The sequence below is a fragment of the Astyanax mexicanus genome, chromosome 20, assembly GCF_023375975.1.
Source record: "Astyanax mexicanus isolate ESR-SI-001 chromosome 20, AstMex3_surface, whole genome shotgun sequence".
Lineage (NCBI taxonomy): Eukaryota > Metazoa > Chordata > Actinopteri > Characiformes > Acestrorhamphidae > Astyanax > Astyanax mexicanus.
Genome location: NC_064427.1, coordinates 39,698,194 through 39,724,274, shown reverse-complemented (window position 1 = coordinate 39,724,274; position 26,081 = coordinate 39,698,194). Strand labels below are relative to the sequence as shown.

Sequence of the window (26,081 nt, the reverse complement as noted above, 5' to 3'; positions counted from 1 at the left end):
AACCTCCACCGGACTGTTGTCAAAGGCTGGTTGGGTTCATAGGTTCATACCAGTAGCACCAGCATCCAACTCCACCAGTTTTGTAGTTCAGCAACTTTGCCATTACAGTTGCTGTTGGACAATATAGCCAAAATGTTAATCAAAATATATTTCTTAATTGGGAGTGACAATTTGCACCCGGGTACAAGTAGCATTTGCAACACAGGAAGGCTAAATTTTACCACTTAATTCAAAACTTTAAAGTACAGTATACCTTAATGACTGGGAACATCTTATATAGCTAAGTACTGAGTTAGAGCCCAGGATTTACACATTAATGCGGTAGCTAAGCAATGTCAAGCCTCTGTTATTCTGTGAACTTTAGAATAAAGATTTATCATATGGGAAAATAAGTTATTAGATTTTAAAATTGTCATTATCAAACAAATCTAATATTTAGATGTAAGTGTGTAAAAGAGAGATTCTAGTTGCTAAATTGTGAAAACAAAATTACAAAACATGGAACAACTGCTTTTTACATTGACTTCCATAGAAATATTTTAGTAATAGTACACACTTTTACTTAGACCTGGGTGCAATTAGTACACACTAAGATTCAGTGTGATCTCCTTAGAATATATATAAGATCACACTGAATCTCGATGTAGTAATGTACAATGACAATAAATTTGTTCACATATATTTGATTTGATATTGTAATATATCTGTACGTAACTCTGGTCTTCCGTTATTAATGTCAGAACACCAGCATTTAGATACCAGCATAACAGCCCTCGGGGGACCAGTTTTAGAAAAGTCTGTCCTACCTCAGATACAGCCTAGGGATGCACTGCAAAATATCTAATGTCACTTCTTAAAAGCCTCATATTTCAGAGAATTCATTTGAAGGAGAAAATGAGAGAAAACATCAGCTTTAAAGCATTTTGGTTGGCCGCATGCAAAAGTGTTTAAAAAAATGTTTTTCATTGAAAAAGACTTTGATACAGAATTCCTCATATGGACACGTAACTGATTAAAGATGTCCAACTGAAAAGGCCTGTGGCTTTAACAGGTCTATAACCTTCAAAACGTGACACATTGTGACACCATGGTGATTGATTATTCCAAAATCACCCATCACAGTAATTATTTCCTTGTCATTAATATTAAAGAAAAAAACATTGTATATATATATATATATATATATATATATATATATATATATATATATATATTGAATATATATGTACTGTGGAGTACAAAGTTTAGATTAAATATTTTTTTTGTTATAATCCATTGTGATTATGAGAACCTGAACCCCTGACTGAGAACCCCGCCAGCTCCGCCCCATCAAGCTGTCAGATTTTCATCAACAGGTCCTGCTTTATTGGAAACTCTTGTATAAACATAATTTCACACCACATAATTCTCCTGTCTGGAACAACAGATATATTTTGTTGAACAGAAAATCAGTTTTTTTATGAGAACCTGTTTTCGAAAGGAATTTGGGCCATATCACACTTTATGGATGACAATGGGGATATGTTATCCTTCAAAGACTTTTGTTTGAAATTTAATGTTGTTTTTGATGGGAAGAGTTACAACAAATTGATAAATGCTTTCCCAGCTGTTCTTAAATCTATGGTTAAAGAAGATGTGTGTCACTCCAAAACCTCTCCTGCTCTGAGTCAACTCTATATAGAAGATACAGACTTTAATAGTGAAAAGATGACTAACAGGTTCATTCGGAGAGTGTTACAGAAAGAGTTGTATCCTGGTCAGGTTAAGCGGCAATATATTGTTAATGACTATGGTCTTGATATAATCTATAAAATTAGAACTAAATATATTTCTTTTCCTCTTCCTCCTAAAGTAAAGGAAGTCCATTTTAAAATTCTAAATGACATTTATCCGACTAAGTATTTTATAAAGTCTAGATTTAAATTAGAGACTGATGGATGCATATTCTGCAGTGATGAAGAGGAGGATTTAGATCATCTTTTTTTTCAGTGTCACGTCATCCAAGATTTCTGGTGCAGTTTGTGGGATAGGCTCCACGATCAAGGATTTGATTTGCCAGCTTTGAATTAAAAAATAATCAAATTTGGAAGTTATTCTCAGAACCCCAAGACAGAATTTTTGATAAATAATTTAATTTTATTGGGAAAGTTTTTCATTCATAAATGTAGATTTTTTAAAACTAACCCTAATGTATACCATTTTAAAAATTACCTTAAGAATTTTTTGAAGTCTCTTAATTTAGTTAAAAACAAGTCTGCTGAAAAACTTTGTTTTTTAATTAAAAATGTGATCTGATGTAAATCTCTAAATATATATATATTTTTTATTTTATTTTTTATTTTATTTTATTTATTTATTTATTTATTTATTTTTGTACACGTTACTCAACTCGGTGATGCTGATGCCTTGTATTACTATTGGTGCCTTGTTTTTGTTTGTAAGTTGATATTGTAAAATAAAGGAAAAAAAAAAAAAAAAAAAAAAACCCCGCCAGCTCCGCTTCCACCATCACGACCGGCTCACGGTGCATGCTGGGGAATAAAGGCGACAATACTGATTCAGTTAATCGAATCGATTCTTTTGAACTATTCGTTTAAATAAAAAAAAGATTCAATGATTCATATATTAAATATATTCGTATATCTCTATTGTGTTCTTACTGTGTAGAAAAGAGAAAGTTAAAAATTAATAATAATAAAGTTATTCTTTTTCCATCATCAACACCAACATGTTATACAACCAAAACTACCATTGTACTAGTATCCAAGTCTTTTATACTAAGAACAAGACATTGGTCACCCTGTAACATGACTCAGATGTATCAGAGGTGTTATGTAGACGTTAAGTGTATAGCCAAATGTTGTGAAAGGTGTAAAAGTATTTAAAAACATGTGAGAATCTGTTGTATTGTTTTAAGGTTTATTTGTTTTATATTAAATGGGCTTCAGTCTGTAAACAAAACGTGTTATTTCTATTATTTACTGTCTGTCTAATGAAGAAACCTGAATCGGTTCTTTTCATCGATTCAGTAGAGCCGATTCACTCATAGGAACCCGTACGAGTCGGACTTCGCTACTGGAGAACGGAATTATGGGATACAATCCGTCAGCGGCGCGCTGCCGCCATGTCTCCTGAAGATAAGCGGCGGCTAGCTTTCACCTCAGCTGCGCTGCTCGCGGTCGCTCTGTTTCTCCTGGTCCTGAGCTACATACCGACATATCTGTATATACTGCTGTTTTTCGTTGGTTTTTGTGGTGTTGGATATTATAAAGCGGAGGAGTTCCGCCTCTTCGACAGACTGGGCCTCAATCCCCGCCGTGGCCTGAGTGTGCCGCCGGCTCTGCTGCGCTGCTTGCCCGGCGGGTCTCTGCGGGGAGCGCCGGCGAGCGTCCGGAACAAGAACCGCGCCAACAAAGGTGATGCGAGGAACTCGCTAGCGGCTTCTGTGGAGCGGCACTTCGTCGGGAGCTCAGTCCAGCGGAGAGAAGCGTTCAGTGACACCGCGTTCAGCCCGCGGGACTTACTCATGGGGAGCTACCTCGCTAAGCCAGAAAGTCCCCACGGCGCGGGGAGGCCTGTCGGACCCTCCGGGCTCCAGGCGCACCCCGGGGAGCAGCTCCGGGAGAGGCTGGTCCGGCCGAACCACGGAGTCCCCACTCCGAACCGGCGGCTCTCTTTCGGGTAACGTTAACTTTTCTAACTTACTGCCGCCCATGTGCTCTCTCTCTCCCTTAACTTAACACCCCGACCGCCTCCCAGAACTTTATACTGTTTGTTGTAATGAAGATGTATTTTGGGGTAAAAAAAACCAGGCGAGTCTGACTGTAGGGATTTAATTCTCAGTCTTTGAATGCGGAGAGTTTCCATGTGTTTTCCCTCCAAGATTTGAAAATGTGGGAGTTCCTTCTGGCAGACGGAGCAGCTTTCTGACACACAGCGCTAGCTAACGTTCACCACCAGCTGCTAACTTCTAACCTGGAGCTGCTTAAACCTTTAATAACCACTTAAAGTAGTTTTATACCACTATCACCATATTTCAGACATACTGTATTAGAATAATCACAGTTTGTAATTACAGTCAGAGACCTAGAGGACACACCTGGATACCCTGATTTTAATACACGTTCATTTATTGGTTGCATTATGTTACATCGTTTAAGGTTGATGATGGGGGGGGGGGGGGGGGGGGGTAAACTTTTAGGTAAACTTAAAACAACGTTTACCTAACGTTAAAATTCTAACATTGAATTAAGGTTCATTTTTAAATGCTTTGAGTCGATGAGAATGTTACAATTGCACTGCTTTAAGGCAAAAGGTGCTTACGAAAATCATAATTTATTATAATATTAAGTCATTATTATTTTTATAGTATTATTAGTATGTAACAAATGTTGTTGTTATGATTATTTTTTTATTGTCCCTTTTTACACTAAAAGATCACAGTTATAATACTATGCCAAGTTTAGTATAAAGAATGCACTAGAGATTTAAAGGTGAAGGTTGATTCAGCATACTTTTGCTATCTGAATTGCCTGTGAACTTCCTTGCTGTTTGATGACAGGGAAATTTACTGTAGGCGTAACTGAAGACCTTATACCACAAATCCCTGGTGAGCTGAAAATCTGTAGAAAGTGCTTTAAAGCGTCAAATTCAATTTTCTGATGTTTTTAAAAAGTAATTTTCTAAGCATTGGTACATCTAAGTCTGCTGTACATCTGTTTATCATTTTTTTTAGATTTATATTGGCTTGGCCTGACTAATAAAGAAAAAATCATGTTTTAAAATCTGCTTGCTTATGTCTGTGCAGCTTTTCAGTTTACTGTTTTTAATAATGTCTTTTGTCATGTTGTGCCATCAGAGACCCAGTAGGTACCACAGGGAGGTTTACTATCACCCCCCAGAGACATTACCCACTGCAGCAGACAGGGACATCTTCAGTAGGTGTGCTGCCTCCAGCGCAGTGGGATGGGTTCCGCAAGAAGAACGTCCTCACACAGCGCAACACTCCGACACACAGTCCGGTAACAGTGAAAATCGCCAGACCAGACAGTGCATCCCGGTCAACATTGTATGTACCAGTATTTCTTTACAATTCTTATTACTGTAAATAAATAATAACTTCAAATCAGTAAAGTTATTAGAGAGTTTTTCATTCATATCTTCTTCTTTTTTAGAATTGAATGTAAAGTGCATGTAAAAAAAAAAAGCCTGCTCCTGGCATCACCACTCAACTTTTTTTTCTGAACCTTGTGTAATATGTCTTGTGTCTATAGTTTTGACCAGCTAAATTCCCCTGGTGCACTAACGTCCCCTGGGTTCGGAGTTCAAGCTGACCCCTGCTCCAGAGAGACTGTGCTGAATGTGCTCAGAGAGAGCCGTAAACGTGATGTTGATGATGAAGACAAAAGCCATGCAACTGGGCAGAAGAGCAAAAGGAGGTATTAACCACCTTAATATTGCACATTGTCTCTCTTAGCAGGGACGGTCCCACTAACATTAAATAAGCTGGTTGGTTGACTTTGTTTAAAAACAGTGATTTGTATTTTAGTTCTGTTTGTCTTAGTGAAGTTAATTTAAAATTTTACTGTTTGAATATGAGTAATAATTAAAAGTTTGTTTCTCTTTAGAAGGGTTTAGGATAGTTTATTCCAGTAAATTTTCGTTACAGTATATTTATCAAAAATAGTTATTGTGACTGGTTTAAACTAGATAAAATAGATGATTTACCATTTTTGAAGAGCTTTATAGAGTTTATTAACATTCAAATAAGTATATCAACAACTGAGTCACGTACTAAGTGAAAATGTTAATTATAAAGCTTACAATAAAAGCTTGATTAAATACTTTAAATACCTGAAATTTTCATACAACCAAATTACTGTTCACTTACTGTGTCTTTGACAATGTAGTGATATATTGTTTTCTATTTTGTTTGTTTGTTTGTTTTTTCCTCGTAAATGACATCATGTACATATAAATGTTCTTAATGTTGGAAATATTTTTTCTTATCAGGCGTCATGACAGCAGTGGAAGTTCACAGTCAGCATTTGAGACGTTACTAGCAAACGGTGCACCATCACAGCTTGTGCCAAAGTAGGTTACATTTACTATGCACAGATATTTCCTTGTCAGCTGTTTTGTTATTCAAACTCGTTTGAAATTCACTGTTAAATGTAAACAGCCCTTAGACAGTGCAGAGTCTGTCATTATAGACTGAAGTGTAAAATATATGTATTGGCTTTTTATTACAACAAGTCTAAGCTTGTCTGCTCTCCTTCTTAGACCTGGCAGTTTAAAGAGAGGCATGAATACCTCTGTGTTGGAAGAGTCCACAATGAAGAGGTCACGTACATCCTCCATAAGCTCAGTGAGTGGTGCACCTACTTCTTTTGGCGTGCCAGGATCTGTCCGCAACCCCATTCGCAGTTCCTACAGCTCTTCTCAAGGCTACCCACAGGTAATTCTTCTCCTTGCTATACAGCATCTGTTCTGCATGGTTTGTGGTAATTACAACCTTTGCCTTTACTGTTCATTCAGTGAAGCATAGTGTAGCATGTGTGTACATAATGTTGTTTAATTAGCTAGTTATATACAGTGAAAAAAAGGTAAAATTTGAACCTTTGAATTTCATGGCTTTCTGAATAATCGACATGAAATGTGATCTGCTCTTCATTCAAGTGTATTCAAGGATATTGACCAATATAAAGTGCCTAAAATAATAACACCCAAATAATTAAGTTGTGTCTGCATTAAGAACAACTATAAACACCTCATAGTGCTGGGGGAAAAATTATCTGAACCCTTGTGTTAATGAGCTCAAAAAAGCTTATTAGTCAATTAATATACCTGGAGTCTTGCTAGTTTTGAAGTGTGTAATAGAGCTACTTTGACCGATAAAATCGACTCAAACTTTCTGAGTTTGCTTCACACAAGAATGTGACACACGTAAGTGAGCCATGCCAGGACATAAAAAGCTTTCAGAGGATCTGCGATATAAAAAATTGTTGATTTACATGTAGCTGAAAAGGATTAAAAATGACCCCAAGATTACAACGAAGTCTCATCAATGAGGTAAAGAAACAACCCTGAGAGAAAGACCATTTGAAGGTGTCTTGGGTATACAGGCTAATGTGTTCATGAGTCTGCAGTCTGTAAAGCTTTGAACAAGCAGTGCCTATAGCAGGACACCACAAAGGAAGTTACTTGCTAAAAAAGCATTGGTGCACACCAAGTTTGTGAAGGAGCACATCAACACTCCACAGTGGTACTGGCAGAATGTTTTGTGGATAGATAATAACAAGATTAATATACTGCTGCACTAAATCTTGCATAAAAGGCACCGCACATCACAATGAAAACACGATGAAAAATTTTGTTCTCTACAGCGGAGAGCAGCGTCTAGCTTGAGTTTGTCTCCTCTCACAAGCCCTGCATCATCACGGTGTCAGACTCCTGAGAGAGCAGCTAAGAAACCCAGGTTTGTTTGCACTGTGTTACACATTGTTAATAAAATGTCATCTTAAATGTGACCAAAAACACAGCACACATTAAATTTTCTCTCTTTATTTATACTTCAAATCTGCTTGTGAATATAATTGGTTCTTATGTTGTTTAGGGAAGAGGATATCACTTCCCCAAGTTCTGCTTCATCAATGAAGTCTGATAAAACAGCCACGGACATTGTTCCTGGCTCAGGTGAGGTTATACCGTGTAATAGTTATATATATGGTATGTTTTCTACTGGTGTAACATTTTGGAAATTGTTTAAATAGTTTAAAGCAAGGAACACTACAGACCAAATGATTTAACTTAGTATGGTGAGCCTTTGGTTTGTCAAATGGGCTTAATGATGTGAAGACATATATTTTTTTATTTTTTTTAAGTGTTCTTGGTGTTTTGAACATGCTGTTAGATGATGTTCAACATGATGTCTCATTGAATAATGAAGCTTGGTGTTGAGAATTTCTGTGTAATTTGGGAGTTTTAAAGCTTGTGCTCTCTAGCTAACATAGACACTAGCTATTTTATCAGTTACATAATAAGTGAGTCTGCTGATCAGAGTTGTAAAAATGCATTCGTCTTGCTATCATTAGGAAAACGCAGCCCTGCTCCTGAGGCCACTGTTTCAACAATATCAGATTCTGGAGGAAGCAGTGGCAAACGCAAGCGCAAAATCCAGCTGGTATCTACACGAAGGGGAGACCAGATCTCTATGGTAGGTGATGCATAAACTGAAAAAATAGCTCCTACAACTCAACATTTAACTATGAGTGTTTAAATCATGCTAATACTGGGTGAACATCTTTCCTTTCTGCTGCCTTTCCTTCTAATAAAAGTGTACGTTACTTCAAAGTAATACAATTAAATGTTCCCTTCCTCTCAAGCCCCCTCCCCCTGAGTTGGGCTACACAGTCACTGTGAAAGACCTGGACATGGAGAAGAAAGCTGCTCTCAGCCAGATCCAGAAAGTTCTTGAGGAACCTGGTGAGTGTATATATTTTAGAGTTGATTTTACTAAAAAGAAGATCGCAAGTGAACCAGAATTATGGAGTATTACATGTTAAATCATTTACAGGGGGTTCTGTGGTTGATTATTTATTCGCTGTCTTTGTTGTTAAGCTTGCTCATTAGGGGTGTGACGAGACACTAATATCACCAGACGAGACGAGACACGATACTGGGTTCACGAGAACGAGACGAGATTTAAAAAATAAGATTTTAAAGAAAACGTCAAAAATGAAAAATGAAGAAAACTAGAGTTTTATTTGACAAAATAATATAACGCAAACTTAACAGACTGGTTTCTCTCACACATTGATTCTATAAGTAATAGAAATAAGAATAAGTATAAAAAATAAAACTTTTCTAGGTCTTATATAGTGCAAACAATAAGTGCAAACCACAACCAGTCATATTAAGACTATGGTTTGTGTTTTTTTCTCCTAAATCTCTTGTAATTTAACTATGCAGAACCATAACCAGTCATATTAAGACTATGCTTGAAGTGAAACAGAGACAGAACATGTTTTTAAATACAGTACAGAGCTAAGGGATTAGTACAGCTGTCTATGAAACAGTCAGGTGTAGGATTTACTTACAGTATTTATATATGGTTTGTGTCTTGTTGGTCACTCTGTTACCGTTTATTGTTTCCACTGGAGCCAAAATGCAGCCAGATATACAACTTAAAAGTAGCAGAAGCATCTTCTATACAAATACCTGAATTTTCCTCCAGATCCCCCTTAAAAAGTCCACGCTAAACTGTTTTTTTCCCTGCGAGACAGATTTAAGCTTGACGAGAAATATCGTCACATTTTAATCTCGCGAGATCTCGTGCCACGAGGTCTCGTCACACCCCTATTGCTCATAATCGTTGTTTTTTTTTTCCCCTCCTCTCTCCCCTCAGAGCCAGAGAAACCTGCACCTGCCTCGGCTCCAGGCCCTGTTCCTACTCCCTCTATCAGCCTGTTCTCCCAGGTAGCTCCAGCCTCTTCAACTGCAGCCAATCCTGGTGTGAGTGCTCCCTCTGTGGCACCTCTCTCTGCTCCTGCAACCTCCACCACCATCTCTGCCCCAGCTCCAACTCCCACCATTGACCTCACTGTGGCTCCAGCCAGCACAGCCAGTCCTGCAGCAACTCTTATTTCTGCCGCCGCTGCTGCTGCCACCACCACCACCAGCAGCACCCTAGCAGCCCCAGCCATGAGCCAGGCTAACCCCCTACTGGAGTCCCTAAAGAACATGAGAAACAACTCCCAGCTCCCCTCTCCCCTGGCGGCTACACCTGCAGGTACGCTGGTACAACTTACCTAAGGTCGTAATGTTAAGAATATAAATGAGAACGTGCTGATCCACATAAAATGTTTTTGGGTGAATTAATTAAAATGTAACTAACTTTATTTGTGGACTGAAAGGCTTTTGGCTTAAAAGGTAAGTTAAGTTTACAGTTTGCATTTGTATTGTCAATGTTTGGACCATGTTAAGGATGCAAATGTGAGCAGGATGCATTGTTAATTGAATTACTGAAACTACGTACAATGGTCAAATATGCAAATTGTACAGATGTAACACAAGTGTTAAAAAGGCTCTACAAAGACTCCTCCCCAATAGCCGAATGTTCACAAATGGAACAGTGTAATGATGCCACCAGGAAAAGTCCAGTCTGAATTATAAATTTAAGGATGCTGAATCTTCTGGATTTGTTTACTGCCATTTATTTCCATTTTTTTGTTAATCGGATGCTAACATCTTTTTTTTTTTTTTTAGGTGGTTTGCAATGCAGTTGCAAATACACTTCAAACTTGTACAGTTTCTCAATGCTTACTTTTGGCATTCAAATTGTATTTAATAAACAAACCACCACATACAGATTAAGAGTGATAGACTTTTGAGAGGGGTATCCAGTTACTGATATTAATTCTAGAAATTAGTTTACATTAGTAGTAGGGGTGTAAAGGTACATGTATCCTTTGTGAACCATCTCGGTGTGGTACGTGCAAGCACACGCAGAATACACAGTACAAAGGTAGCATAGGAGACTTGTGGAACCAATTAACGTAACTTGGAAAGTGTAGCTGTAGCACTGTTGCTATTAGCAACTCGCTGCTGACTTATCCTGCACTGAGAAGTTAAGCTCTGACTGGAAGCTGGAGCACACAAGCAGAGAGCTTCTCTCTCTCTCTCGCTCTTTCTTTCGCTTGTGCACCCTGTCTGTCTCTCTCTCTCTCTTGTGTGGTGTATATTTCTCTTGCTGTGTATCTCGCTCTCTCTGTCTCACTCTCTTTCTCCATCCAAAAGATGGAGTCTCTCATAATGACAGTAGGAGAGAACCCTGGTTTCAAGCATTTAATAAAAGTGCTCGAGCTCTGTGTCAAGTCAAGTAGTTTTTACAACATTACATTCCAAAAAACTAAATATGTTTATAATTAAGTTCTATTGTTATAATTAAGTTAATAGGGCGCCAAGTGGTCCAGCGGTCTAAAGCGCTGCCACTATGAGCAGGAGGTCGCAGGTTCGAACCCCCACTCATGCAGCTTTACCATCAAGCTGCCGGCGCTCAGAGGGAGCAAAATTGGCCCTGCTCCCTCCGGGTGGGTAGATGGCGCTCTCTCCCCACATCACTCCTATGGTGATGTCTGCAGCACAGGGCGTCTGTGAGCTGATGTATCAGAACCGAGTCGCTGCGCTTTCCTCCGAGCGTTAGCGCTGTAATGCTGCTCGGTAATGCTGCATCAGCAGCAGCTCGAAAAGAAGCGGTGTCTGACTTCACATGTATCAGAGGAAGCATGTGTTAGTCTTCACCCTCCTGGTGTGTTGGGGCATCACTAGTGATAGGGGGAGTCCTGATGAGTGGGTTGGGTAATTGGCTGTGTAAATTGGGGAGAAAATGGGAAAAATTAGAAATAAAATTATTAAAATAATGAAGTTAAAAAAGGTGAGTCTATACAGAATGCCCAGTCTGTTTTCCACCAACCTTAGCGAAAATGTACCAAAAACAAACCGGTTGAATGAAGAAATGCAGGATAATGTAACCTCAATGCAAAATATTTTATTCTAGCAAAATTTTATATAGTTGACTGAAATACATAATCATTTCTTATTTGTCACTCTGTTCATAGCTCCAGCAACACCTGTGATGGCAAAGACTCCTGCCTCGCTTGCCCAGACTGGTCCAGGATCTGGAGTCTTGAAGTCAGAGCCTGCTCTTGCCCCTCCACAGCCCTCTGTCTCAACTTCTCTTGCGCCAGCTACCCACTCAGCAAGCTCCACACCCTCTGCCTTTGCCCAGATCCTGGCCCAGCCACTGCACCCCACATCTATCACCTTTACTCCTCCATCTGGGAGCACCCTCTTCAGCCTTAAGCCTCAGACAGCCCCTGCATCTGCTGCACCTACACCCACAGCATCAATTACACCTACAGTGGCTGTAAGCAGTGCAGCTAACCCTGCACCATCTGGGTTTAAGCCTATTTTTGGAGCCGCAACCACTGCGCCAGCCACAGCGGCAGAAGTCAAACCCACGCAACCTGTTTTTAAACCTATTTTTGGCAGTGCAACTGAAGGTGGTCTAAGTGCGTTTGGTCAGCCAACTACTACAACACTCTCCTCTGCACCTGCATCTCAGAGCTCCACATTACTTTTCGGGAGCTTGACCAACACCCAGCCGGCAGCTGCCTCAGTTGCCTCGTCCACACCCGCCACCCAGACTTCCAGCAATTCTCTGTTTGGAAGCTGGCCCTCTGCTTCTGCTGCTCCTGCTCCAGCTCCTGCTGTAAACAGCACCTTTCAGTTTGGAGCACAGGCAGCAGCAACACCTTCCTCAGGACTTGGTGCCGCCGCCACCACCACCAGTAGCAGCGGCAGCGCTAACACATTTCAGTTTGGTGCTGTAAAACCCACACAGACTGCTCCCGCAGCAGCTACTCAGAGCACATTCATGTTTGGTCAGACTCCTGCTGCCCAAAACTCCACCACAACCACATTTGGAGGGTTTGGCCTGACTAACAACACAGCCACAACAACAGCCAGTGCCCCTACGACCCAGGCCACTTTTGGTAGCTCCACGTTCAGCACATCCACATCCTTCCCCAACGCAACCACTCAGGCACCTGCTGCAGCAAAGCCTTTCACGTTCGGTGCTGGGAGTGGAGCAAGTGCGGCAGCAGCCCCATTCCCATTTGGAGCACCTGCTAGCACAGCAGCCCCTTCCTTTGGGCCTCAGAGTCAAACTACATTTGGCAGCACCACGGCAGCACCTACTTTTGGGACTCAGAGTCAGCCTACGTTTGGCGGCACCACAGCAGCTCCTAGTTTCGGGACTCAGAGTCAGCCTACATTTGGCAGCACCACAGCAGCTCCTAGTTTCGGGACTACAACTCAACCTACGTTTGGCAACGCCTCATCTGGCTTCTCTTTTGCAAACACCACCACCCCATCAGTGGCTCCAGCCTTTGGGGCCACCACACAGACTGCTGCCCCTGTTCCAGCTCCTACCTTTACATTCGGAGCAGCCTCAGCCACCCCACAGAACAATGCCCAAAGTGCTCCTGCCCCAGCAGCTTCTGGAGGGTTCAATTTTACCGCGTCGCTGTCCGGAGCACAGTTTGCAACACCTGCGCCCGCAGCTCAGACTCAAGGTTTCCCATTCGGGAATAACAATGCGGATAACAAGCTCACTTTTGGTAAGTACATGTAAACTCTTGACTCTGCATACGTCTGCGTGTGCGTGCACATGCATATAGTCACAGTTACTTTTGTATACGTTTTTAGTTTAGCAGTATTATCATTTGGGTCTAGTAGTTATTTACATTATTTCAAAGTTGAATCAATAGACATCAACTATAATGACATATATATATATATATGTATATTGACTTTGATATGAAGTTGCCCTTTTAAAGATGCAAGGTTGTTACTTGACAAAGTGAATTAATGGTAGTAGATGGTGGTGATGAATTTTCTCTTGCTCTTTTGATAACTAAATGATAAACACTCTTTGTACAGGAACATCCACCCCTGCATTTGGCAATTCAAGCACGCCTATCCCATTCGGCAGTCCGGGCACTCCTGTACCGGGATTTACTGCCTCGCCTTTTAGTAAGTATTGTAAAGCTGATTTTTCTTTATTATTATTTATTTAGTTGTTGTTTTTGTTTTAATTAGTGTGCTGTTTTTGATTTGTGCACTAGACCAAAACACAGAAATTCTGATCAATAAGTAGAAACAATATTTTTTATGTTTTGGTATGTCTACTGGGATATTTAAAAGTTCGTATTTTTTTAACAAGCTTGTTTGTCTTTTACAGACACTCCCTCTGCCACCTTCTCGATTGGTGCGGGCTCCAAGCCCAGTGGGTCACGGCAGAGGCTGCAGGCACGTAGGCAGCACGTGAGGAAGAAGTAACACTGACCAGAGGTCTGTCATTCAACCTCATAATGTTCATTAGGCCAAATGCAACGCTCCTCACGACTATCCCAGCTGCTGCTGCTGCTACGACCACCATTGCTGCCGCCAACGAGACGTTATCAGGCTTTCCACAGGACACATCTGACCAAACTCAACTGTAGAGTGCTGTAGTCAGTTAGGGCTGGTCAGATGTTAAAAGAGAACAACTGGCGATCCTATTCCTGGACCAGAGCAGGAGAGATTGAACTACCCAGATCTTCCTGTGTGGAGTCAGACAAATAAGTGACGTGAGGCGAGTTTGGACAAACGTTAAACGTACTTGACAAATTAAAAACCTAGACGTAAGCGTGAATGTGACGTCCAGGCCAAAAGAAACTGAATCTGGTTTTGACTCACATTTTTGTTTGTTTTCAGGGTTTTTGTGTTAGTTTGGGTTTTTTGTTTTAAAAAAGCTAGCTGGCCATTTAACCTACATTTTATGTGATCAGATCCATGTTACATTAAACGCAGTGAATCCTATTTTTTAACTTCTGCTATAAGTAATCCAACTTTCAGCAGTGCAACAGTACTTTTTATGTTTTTGATCTTTGACTGAAATGCTTGTTTGGGTTGTCTATGTTGAACTTCTACATGACGTTCTCGAAGGTAACCAACCTGCTGTTTATGTTGGAACGACTGAAAGATGTTCTTCTTTACCTGAATGCACTGAGTTGCAAAATAAAGTTTTCATTGCTTTATCTGACAAATCCCTTTAAACAAAAAAAAAACAACTGATTGGATTACTTATGTTATGCAGGGTAGATCCTGCTTGTGCTCACTTGTCATGTACATTAAAATTGATATGTTTAAACCAAAGCAGATGATTTAGTGAAAAAAAAAAACCCTCTTTGTTTATTGGCCATTTGACTACCTCTCCTGTTTTGAGCACCTAATTCCAGTAAATGTTACATACCTCTCCATTAAATCAAGCTTTGATTTGGGCTTAAAGATCCTGTGCTGTGTGATTGGAGGTTTTTAATTGTTTAGAATTAAATTAATTGTGTAAAATTTATATTCTGAAAGCATTGATAGATCAAGCCTTATTTGGGGTAAAAATGTCTTTCTTTGGACGTTATTATTATTATTTTTTTTTAAAGCTTCTTCTTCCTTTACGTTCAGTTCTAATACCTTACTTATAGTTCAGCTGTGGCCACAATAAACCTGATGGGCTGTTTTAGGAGCACAGGTTGATTACAATCTCTGATCTGTTTTATCTGTTCACTTCATTATTTCACAATCATGTCTGGATCAGGCATAATTCACTCAAAGCATTTCCTAAGGTGATCTGAGACTCACTTAAGCCCTGCTATTGCAGAGTAGATGCATTCATCTCTAAAAGCTGCATTCAGCAACTAAAACTCCTCCCAGTATATACAACTAAAACACCTGTAATGGGCTGGTTGCTGTTAAGTAAGATCAGGGGTTAACAGTGTCTTTATTCTGGCAATGCCATAATATTTATTGTGGCTGGCCATGGGCTACAGGTTCAGGGAATCTGACAAAAAAGGAAGCATAATTCAGCTGTTATTTAAATCAACAAGTGGTGATCTGTTAAGAGTATTGCTTTGAGCTCACTGTGGCTTTAGAAAGCCTTCTCCTGCTTTTTCAACTAGTATGGCCTTTAGATGCAGGTTCAACTCAGCACACTAGTTCATTGCATCCCTTTTGTTTTCTCATTTTTATTGTTTTATTTCTTGTGTGTGCCTTAGTGCATCTGAATGCAGATTGTGTGCTGTGAATGATGTCAGATCTGTTTAATCTGTAATGGGTGTACTTGAAAGTTAAACAAAAAAGGCTCAAATAGAAGATAATTGACAACAAGCAATATGAGGGCCTGTTTGCCAGACCATGAGTAAGCCTAAGCCTAGACTACATGGTAATTCATCATGAGCATTGCAGCATTGCAATTTATTCTAAGAGGAGATCAACTTGTATTCCATGTAGGGGGAATCTTGCCCATATAATATTCACTTCTGTTTGACTACTTCTGTTTGGCTAAATACTGATCTCAGGGGTTCGGTCCATTTTAATAATGGTCTCTGAATTTCTTCAGAGCTTGACTGAGTGAGTGACAGCAAAAATTTTATAACCACGTGGTTTGGAAGGTGTATGAAAATGGTAGACATGATGCCAAAAGTGCTACAGAAATTAAGTATATGAAACCACAAGGAGGGCTGCTTTCTCTATTTATTAATGACATACATTTTCTAATTTCAGTTAAATTCATGAGAAATGTTTTATTTGAAATCCAAATTTGAGAGCAGTATTTTGCTTTAGACTTTATTTTGCATGCACTCTCTATTTAAGACTTAGCTATGTACCTATGTATGCTGAAATATTATGTTCTGCTAATGTTATGGTATTCAATACTACTGTCATTCATTCCTTCAGGATGGTCAAAGTTCAGAGAGCTGAATTGATGTGAGCAGTCTTGAGTTGGCCACCTGAGCCCCTTACAAAAATAGTCCCACAGTCTTATCCAAGATACAACTCTCAGGTGTATTTTCAGTGTTTTAGTTTAGTTCCTTTGTTTTATATTCAGCTAAACCCATTTAGATTTTGCTTTTCCTCACAGAGCACATTTTAGGATGCACAGAATTGGAAGCACAAAACCCCCACCCCATACATTTCATCTTACCTAGGTAAAATCCCACGTTAACTTACTGTACCCATTGTGTTGTCCCATGAGTGTGGTCCCCTTAGTGTGGTATTTTTTTTTTGTGTGAGTCTTAACTTGCTGCAGTTTGTAAATAAGATAAGTGAAGTTTCTGTGTGATTGGTATAGCAGCAGGGGACCAGGCTTTTCATTGTTATGGAGCCCTACCAAATAAACTGAACGTATTGGACACATAGACTGTTGAATAAATATGATGTATGTTGAGAGCTGGATTTCTCAAGCTGTGAGTGTCTGGGAGCTGTTTTGTGCATTATGATTGTTTTTTTTTTCTGGATGTTTTGCTGTAAGTGTTTTCTGATGGCAAGTTTGCTGGAGTGTGTATTAAGACTGTTTTTATGAAAGAGTACGAGTGTGTATGGCCGGAGCAGCGTATTAGAATAAACCCTGTGTCTGCTCAGTGTTCTGGTGGTATGTGCTGATTTATAATTTTTAAAAAGTGGAGTTTAATGTTAATTTGCTGAACTGAGTAAGAGAGCTGTGTATAGTTAATAGTGCTGAATATTATATATATATATATATATATATATATATATATATATATATATAACAGTATGTTAACCAAAGGCACCCCTGGTCAAAATGTGCTACTGTAAATAGCCAAGTAAGTAAAAGACAACTTAAATTACATGTCTTTTACAGTTATATAACAAGGAAAAAGCCACACAAATGTCTAGGCACCCTGCACAATCAGTACATAATTCTACTTTTTTTTTTTAAGTATTATAGCTTTTAAGATATTTTTCCAGCCAGTTAAGAGTCATTCTGTTTTAGCCCATTCTTCTTTGTTGAAGTTTTCCAGTTCTAAAAATGCATGGCCTCATATTGAGTTCAGCCAACTCTGAGGGCCATGACAAATTTTGATTTGGAGGGGGTTTGATTTTGTTTGTGTTTTTATAGTCCTAAAATATGCTAATGAAATAAAATGCCTACCTTTTAGAAGATGCATCATAAATCTATGCAGAGTGCTGGATAAGGACATTTTGTCTACCCTTTTCTTAAAGGTATTAAGGAGAAAATGTACAGTTCAGATGATGCACATGTACTAATGCCTTCATACAGAAATTTACAACTTTGCTTGTTCCAACAGTATCAATGTATTTTCAAAGTTTATTCTGTCATTTGTTAGAGTAACTGTCAATGGATGGGTTTCTACTACATTAAGTATTGGTGTTAGGATTTAATTGAATTCCGTGACGAGAGCATTAGTGAGGTCAGGATGTTGGATTATCACCACACCACCTCATCCCAAACTCAAACCTTAATGCTGGGGTGCTTTATAACCTTTAAGCCCATTGTCTGTTCTTGCATGCTGCATGGTTCCAGCAGATCCATGTTTATCTGCTCAGTAGAGTCCTATTCTAGTCTATTAGCAGTGCTGTGCAAGTGTGCATTTGCACATGTGTATCAGCAATGGGTGCAATTTAAAATAGCTGAATGCATTCTTTAGAAGGGGTGTCCATTATGTGCATTAACAATTGTAGATTTAGTCTACATGAAGACACTAAATCTGATCCTCTAAAATGAAAGCAACATTCCCTTTTTTTTTTGCTCCGTCTGTACGCTGGTAGATGGCAGCTAAACACAAACTTAAAGGAAACATGCATTGTCCAACATGGCTTTATGTGACTTAAAACACATCATACTGCACAATAATCTGTATTTCAAAAATTCCAAGAATTTTAATTTTCTTGTTTTTTGTGTTTCTTTCTGTTTCTCTTCTTTTTCTTTGTTGTAGATTGCTGTGGTTGTTCCTCAGGTATCTCACTGCTGTCTTGCTGTGCTTGATCCTCCACATCCTCCACCTCCTCATCACCACCACCAGGTTCACCCATGTCCAAATCCATGGATGATGTCCTGTGACAAAACTTCATATTAATCAAACAGATAATTTAAACAAAGAAAACACCAAAAGTACAGGCCACCGCTTCATTGCATATGTTTGTGTGACTTACATGGAGACGTGGATGCTTTCACCACTGCATGGAGTGGTCTGCCTTTCCAGCATTGCTACAAAGAACCCGTGAGTGAGGGTTTCTTTAGTGCTGGCTCGCAGACACTGGGTCAGAGGACCGTGACCCCTCTCAGGCCACTCAGGAAACAGATGCACTAATCTGCAGGAGAAGACGTGACAAAGTTGGAGTGATGTACAAGATTATGAAGGTGAAGATGAGGTTTATACTAAAACTATTATATCAGCAGGATATTACACATTTGTGTAAAATGGTTTAGTAAGAGGATTTGAGATCTTTACCTGAAACCAGGGTTTTTCTGAAGGCATGCAGACACGACCTCCTCGTTCTCTGTGGAGTGTATAGAGCAGGTAGAGTAGACAACACGCTGGAGCTGAGGAAACTGCAGAGCATGGTCTAGACAGCGCAGCTGAAATGCGGCCAACGCCTGAAGACGTTCACTATCCTGCTCCTCTGAGCTTCCATCAGGCAGACACACCATTCCTTTGGGGATCATGGATGTATTAGTACTAGGGGTGTGCCATATCGCATCATAAGCAATAATATCGCCAACATTTTTGAATATCGTGAACGATATTATACCTTAAAAATATTGTGCCATATCACCCACCCCTAATTATCACAGGGTACTACTTTTTTTACTGTTTTTTTTTTTTGCGCAAAGGAAAAAATTATACTGTTCTCATTTCCCATTATATATCTACTAGAGACTAGAGATTATATCTGTCCAGTATCATTTATTTTACTTTAATCCTGGATACATGGAGATATATGGAATGCATTATTATTAGTATGAGTATCATGACATTCTGGATCATTGACTCCTGTTACAAATCTGATAAAATTCTTGTATTTTTTAATATCTCAGGTAGGGGTGTGACATAAATCGTATGCAATAATAAAATAAACTTTTAATTTTGTTGCAGTATTGTATTCTTGAAAAAAAAAAAACGTCAATTTATATCGCCAAGAGTATCGTTATCGCGAAAATACTATGAAATATTGTGATATTATTTTAGGGCTGTATTGCCCACCCCTAATTAGTACATGAATTATTACCCAACAACAGAAACAATATTCTGTACTAATTATCAATAATTATTATAAATGTCTGAACCATTACCTGATCCGCTGCATGACGGATCGAGAAGAACATGCTTCACCTCCTTGTACTCTGGGGAAAGTGGATCAACCTTGAGGAAATCCTGATTGGCCAGCTTGTGACATGTGACTCCAGCACGCAGGAGAAGTGTGCTCATGGTGGACAGACGCTTGACGTCAAGGTCGAAGGCAAACAGCTTTCTGAATAGATACAGTAAAAAGCTTTATTGATCATGAATATGAATATATATATATATATATATATATATATATATATATATATATATATATATCAGAATTGTACCAAAATAGCATATGTACAGAGACCACACAGCTGTACCCTTTGTTTTTCATGATGGCTGCCAGGTGGCTGGTTTTGTTTCCAGGAGCAGCACAAGCATCAATTACATTGCCTCCGACTGGGGGATCCAGGAGATATGCAGGTAGACAGCTGGCCTACACAAATAAAACAAAAAAAGGGCCTCTCAAAATTTAAGTCCAGTCTTCCAACTCAAAAAGAGACTTCAGTCTGTGAAACTGAACACAAATATTACTGATGTCTGGCGTTATATAATTTAAACAAACAAGAAACCCAGTAGTTAGGTTTTTATTTATATTGCAATTAGCGATGTTAACGTTAAAGCGTGAACGCACGTGATTAAATGCAATTAATTTTGCTGCTCCATGCTGTTTACACGTGCAGTATGTGCAGCGTTCACTGTTCACATATGCACTGCATGTTCCATTAAAAAAACACTGTTCTGTGTTAATAATGCTAGTGCTATATTTACTTAACTTAACCACATAATATTGTTGCGATTAATTAAATAATTTTTTAATCGACTGTAAGTACTAATTATTATTAATTTCAGAAATGAGATTAAAACTATATGAAGGACAATCCTTTCCCACTTGATGTCCACATCATAAAGAGATTGCATGTGAAAGTCTCTCACTTTGTCCTGTAGAATAATGTGGCCTGCTTTATACAGGTAATGATCATGGAAATCCATTTTTGCAGGAAATACCAGAAGCTCTCTGAGGTGCACATCACCCATGAACGCCTTCCCAGACAGATGACATAAATCCTCAATCCTGAAGGAATACAAGAGCAATGGTCAAAATTACAGTGAAAAGACTATTCATTCTGTATTTAGCTCAATACTAAAGTAATAGTTTTGTCATAAGAAATATGTGAAGAACGCCTGGACTAACCGGCTTGCTCTGCCTTGATATGAAAACCCCTCTCTCTTCAGGTAGTCAATGACATCCTCCACAGTAGTTTTCAGCATATTTACACGAACATAACGTGGAATTCCCCGGGCTGTGGAAGAACAGCATGCACTCATTTTTCAGCATTCAGTATGTGAAGATCAAGTCATGGTAGCAATACAAAACTCCAACTAAAGACGGAGCAGTGTTCCTTTTTACAAAAAAATCGAAACACTTATCAGTGCCAGAGCTATTTTCCTTACCCTGGCCATAAAGGTTTTTTTTTTTTTTATTAACCTCAAAATATGATCCTCAATTGCAACATCAATAAAACATGAACATGTGCCATATCTGATATTTACCACACATGAATCATAAAACGATTGCACAGAATCAGACTAGATGTGGGGGCAACTACACTGAACAAAATATAAATGCAACGCTTGTTTTTGCTCCCATGTATGCTGAGGTTCTTTGTAATCTTCTATTATTAGTAGTAGTAGTATTGTAGGTATTGTTAGTAGTAGGTCTGTTCATGTACATATTCAGCAGAAACACATTAAATGGATTGAACTAATATATACACACACTGAACAAAAATAGAAACGCAAAACGTTTGGTTTTGCTTCCATTTTTAGTGAGCTAAACTCAAAGATCTAAGGCAATTCCTATGTATACAAAAGGCTTTTCTCGAAATTGTTCTTCACAATTGGGTCTAAATTTGTGTTAGTGAGCCCTACTTCTTTGTTGAAATAATCCATCCACCAGTCACATGTGTGGTACATCAAAATGCTAATTAGACAGTGATTATTACACAGGTGTGCCTTGTTAGACTGGTTACAACAACTTGAGTGGCAAATGCTCACTTTTAATGACGTCTGGCACAATAGAGAGGTGATCTCTTTAGGGATTAATCCTGTTTTTCACTGTACAGGGCAGATGGCAGACTGCATGTATAGTGTCCTCCGGGTGAGTGGTTTTGCTGATGTGAGTCGAGTGGCCCATGGTGGCGGTGGGGTTATGGTATGGACAAAGAACACAGCGCACAGCATACTCACCGGCCATGTCACCCATTGAGCATGTTTGGGATGCTCTGGGTCGGCATATATGACAGCAGGTTCCAGTTCCTGACATTATCCAGCAATTTTGCACAGCCATTAAAAAGGCGTGGACCAATATTCCAAAGGACACAATCAACAACCTGATAAACTCTATGTGAAGGAGATGTGTTGCACAGCAAGAGGCAAATAGTGGTCACACCAGATACTGACTGGCTTCTGAACCACACCAGATTCTCACAGTACTGTAAAACTGCACATTTTAGAGTGACCTTTTATTGTGATCAGTCCAAGGCACACCTGTGTAATAATCACTGTGTCTAATCAGCATCTTGATGCATCACTCCTGTGACCAGTGGATGGTTCATCTAGGCAAAGGAGAAGGGTTCACTAACACAGATTTACACCCAATCCTGACCAAAATTTGAGAGAAAAAGGCCTTTTGTTTACATAGGAAAAGTCTTAATCTTTGAGTTTAGCTCATGAAAAATGGGACAAAACCAAAACCTCAGCAACAGTCATAAAAGACCCCCTCCCATCAACGACCAGTTCAATCAACTAATGTGATTAGTGTGCATGTCTACACCAATGTATGTCTACACTGTCTGTAGAATGAGGGCCACAAATAAATTCCAAGTTTATGCCGTGTCAATGATCAAATAAAGACTGCTGAATTCAAGATGACGAACCCTTGGCATCTTGCACACCGGGAGGAAGCAGGTCTTCATTTCTGCTCACTTTCTGCTTAACCTTCATTCGAGCCAAAGCTGCCTGAAGTCTGGAGCGATGCTTCATCATCATGGCCTTCCAAGCCCCTCCACATTTAACCCCTTGACCGAAAAGCAAATCATAGACCATCACCTAAAAGCGTGAGCAAGAGGTCAGAAATAGAATGATTTTGAACAGTGGAAGAAATGTAAAAATGTCTATACCTTACAGGCAAGTTTAAGAACTCTACCTGAGGAGGGTGTTGAGAGCTTACCTTTGCTAAATTGAGTTTGAGTTTGGTCTCCTTCAGAAATTTGGTACTCTCAATAATTTCTTGAAGCACAGATGAATACTTCTGAGTCTCGCACACCAGAGCAAAAAGCTGTTTAATATTCTGAAAGAGAACCAACATTAATGAAGAAAAGCATTTTCCTGCTTCAGTAATACTACACTAGGGTATTTAAACACATCAAGCAATTAGATTAGCCACTAGCTGCAATAAATATGCTGATGTACATTTTCCATTTGTACATTTTAAAACCACAGCATGGCATGATGACCGAACAACTGTAAAGTTCTTCTTGAGTAAAGAAAAGAGGTTCTGTTTTTGTAGATGGAAGTATGCTTTCTTACACATTACTAAAGTAAAAAAAAAAGTGCTTGGATGAGATAAACAGATAGATTGGTGCATTTTGGCCTCTTTGAGTTGCAGTAGTATTAATATGATAAGCATTGCTTGACAAATAACTTATGAACATCAGCATTTCTTACATAACATCTGATCTGAGGAGACTCGAAATGCAGGTTCTCACTTGTCACCTTGGTACACATTTCACCTAATAGAATTCTGAGTTCAGAGGTGATTTATAAGTCCCGTTTTATTTAATTTTTTTTTTTGTTAATTTTGTGGTGGTCTCCAGTATTAATAAAGACCCTGTGAGCCAGTTTTTGTTAAATAATAAAAAAAAAAGTAAGCAATTACTCCGGTGCTCCCGTTTCAGGCTGTTTTAGTTTGGTGGAAGAGTGGGTGGGGAAGAAGGACAGGATTTCGGCTCCTACTCATGAATATTCATGACATGCAAACACTCGCCTCTGATTGGCTAACAGCACTCGTTTTTCTGTCTTTTTTCTTTGATTGGCTAATGCTGGCAATGGGGTAGAAGAACATTTTCAAGTGCAGCATGCATATTAAACTCTGAGTGCTAATGTATTTTAATGTATGTATTTTAAAAAGAGTAAGCACTAACCAAACAGTTTACACCTTTAATAAATACAAATTTAATTAGATACTATACAGTTACAAATATGCCTTAACTAAATTAGTTAAACAACGTTAACGTTAAATAGTTACTGGTTAACTAGCTATTTACTGGTTAACTAGCTATTTACTGGTTAGTTACTACTGATGTGAAACTTTAAAAAATACTGAAGAGACATAAACTATTGTAGCTAAAGTAAAAAAAACATATAGATAACGTTACATATAGCAAGTTAGCTTACCTAGCGTTATCAGTTTACCTCAGGACGCTGGTCGCGTGAACCTGACCCTAACTAGCTCGGGTAACGTTCGTTAAATTTAGCTAGTTAGCAGCTAATAGGTTAGCTAACTTACGAAGTTTAAACACTGTAAAAGTTCATTAAAAATGTGTTAATTTGCCATAAATTAATGTCAGGATAGGTAGCTATATTGGCTTTGTAACAACTTAAAAATTAACTTTGTATATAAGGAATTGCAATAAGGTGAATTCTCTCATATAAACTTATGGACAATTTTGAAGGCTGTTGGTTTTGGTAACGTTACAGAGGGGAGATTAGGTTCCGCTATATTAGTATAGTAACAGTTATTTGTATAATATTTGGTCGATGACTGCATTAGGACTGCATTAGGGGAAGGCTCGGCTGCTGCTGCAGAGAGCAAGACCGTTAGTAACCACTAAAACTGAGCTAAAATAACCTAAACTAACAGATAACGGCTAACATTGGAAATTTAGCCTTGTAATCTTATTACAATTCCTTATATACAAAGTTAATTTTTAAGTTGTTACAGAACCAATATAGCTACATATCATGCCTGAATTTATGGCAAATTAACACATTTTAATGACCTTTAACCGTGTTTAAACTTCGTAAGTTAGCTAACCTATTAGCTGCTAACTAGCTAAATTTAACTAACGTTACCCGAGCTAGTTAGGGTCAAGTTCACGGGACTAGCGTCCTGAGGTAAACTGATAACGCTAGGTAAACTAACTTGCTATATGTAAGTTAACCTTATCTATACTTTTTTTTTTTACTTTAGCTACAATAGTTAATGTCTCTTGAATATTTTTTTTTTTTAAGTTTCACATCAATAGTAACTAATTAACTGAAAATTAGCAGTGAACCAGTAACGTTAGCTAGTTAACCAGTAACGTTACCTACTTAACGTTAACGTTGGTTAACTAATTTAGTTAACTAAAGCTAGTTTTGTAAATTTTAGCTAGTAAGTTACATTTTATAAATCAGTTCCAGATGGATTTCACACTTTTATTTCGGAGGTCTTGCACATTTGAGGATGAAGAAAGAAGCTGGAGAAGACTAAAGGGGCATGTCTGATCAGGTAACTAACGTTAAGCCACTGTATCCTGGGTTAGTTAGTTAGTTAAGATAGCTAGTTAGGTGAGTTTTAGGTGGGCATGGGATTTGAGTGGGTTGGTAGCTGTGTTTATACTGGGACCCAGTTGGGCTTCCTAAATATTTCCTGGTCCTATCACTGACATTAGCTAGCTTTGCTGTCTGGGTATCTACTGTCTGTAGCTGTGCACATGTAGGATTAAAGTCACTGCTTGACTTAAGTAACATTAACTGTTGTTATTGTGTTGAAAGTTGGTGGATGTCATATTAGACATGTAACTTAACTCATATTAATAACAAATATGTACCATCTTCATGTGCCAGCTTCACCAAATAACGTTATAGACATTTTAACTTATTTGCGTATTTTGATGGTTTAAAAATATGATTTAACCTGTAAACTTCATAGTTAGCTAGTAAACACTCGGGCCGTTTATTATTAGTCGATTCTTAGAGCAGCTCTTGTGAGAGAGACTATTCATGTGCTATTTTGGTTCCGACTCGCTCTAAAGTTCAAACAGTTTAAAGTTTTTTTTTACGTGTGTGTGCGTGTGTGGATCACTACCTGGAATTTACTGTCGTAAACCAACGTTTTCACAGCTCCCTTCTTCTGTTCCACTTTATCCAGGATCTCCGCAGCCTTTGTATAAAGAGCCATGCTGTCCTACTGTCCGCTTCACGTCAATTTCAGTACAACCGCTGATAATATTCTTAAGTTATAAACACAGATCACACCCGCTCGGTTCCCTCATGAGCGCGCCATGCTGCCCTCACTGCAGCCAGTCATTTTTCAGCATCGTC

At 38.9% G+C, this 26,081-nt stretch overlaps 3 protein-coding genes across 5 annotated transcripts in view; 2 read left to right on the top strand and 1 right to left on the bottom strand.

The window, feature by feature from the left end:
* The first annotated feature begins 3,055 nt into the window (after positions 1-3,055).
* On the top strand, positions 3,056-17,021 carry pom121 (POM121 transmembrane nucleoporin). The gene is made up of 13 exons (XM_022681491.2): positions 3,056-3,681; positions 4,859-5,068; positions 5,274-5,438; positions 6,013-6,093; positions 6,283-6,457; positions 7,386-7,477; positions 7,616-7,695; positions 8,094-8,215; positions 8,385-8,484; positions 9,407-9,790; positions 11,619-13,181; positions 13,504-13,596; positions 13,805-17,021. Exons 1-13 carry the CDS (start codon positions 3,125-3,127, stop codon positions 13,900-13,902), a joined length of 3,720 nt encoding a protein of 1,239 aa, XP_022537212.2. The 5' UTR covers positions 3,056-3,124; the 3' UTR covers positions 13,903-17,021.
* A 1,201-nt stretch (positions 17,022-18,222) lies between these two features.
* On the bottom strand, positions 18,223-26,080 carry nsun5 (NOP2/Sun RNA methyltransferase 5). Of its 3 annotated transcripts, none has more exons than XM_049468612.1 (10): positions 25,846-26,080; positions 22,945-23,064; positions 22,652-22,823; positions 20,908-21,016; positions 20,649-20,787; positions 20,033-20,148; positions 19,715-19,914; positions 18,873-19,074; positions 18,574-18,732; positions 18,223-18,475 (listed from the first exon to the last, which is right to left on the bottom strand). In XM_049468612.1, exons 1-10 carry the CDS (start codon positions 25,936-25,938, stop codon positions 18,301-18,303), a joined length of 1,485 nt encoding a protein of 494 aa, XP_049324569.1. In that variant the 5' UTR covers positions 25,939-26,080; the 3' UTR covers positions 18,223-18,300. The 3 variants fall into 3 exon arrangements, with proteins under 3 accessions (XP_049324569.1, XP_049324570.1, XP_049324571.1); XM_049468613.1 differs by having other exon boundaries at positions 19,715-19,893; XM_049468614.1 differs by lacking the exon at positions 25,846-26,080 and adding an exon at positions 24,171-24,262.
* ripk4 (receptor-interacting serine-threonine kinase 4) overlaps positions 24,758-26,081 on the top strand; it is a 29,551-nt gene continuing 28,227 nt past the window's right edge. The window contains exon 1 of the mRNA XM_022681492.2: positions 24,758-25,266. The gene's annotated coding sequence lies outside the window, so the exon portion shown is untranslated. The remainder of the gene's footprint in view (positions 25,267-26,081) is intronic.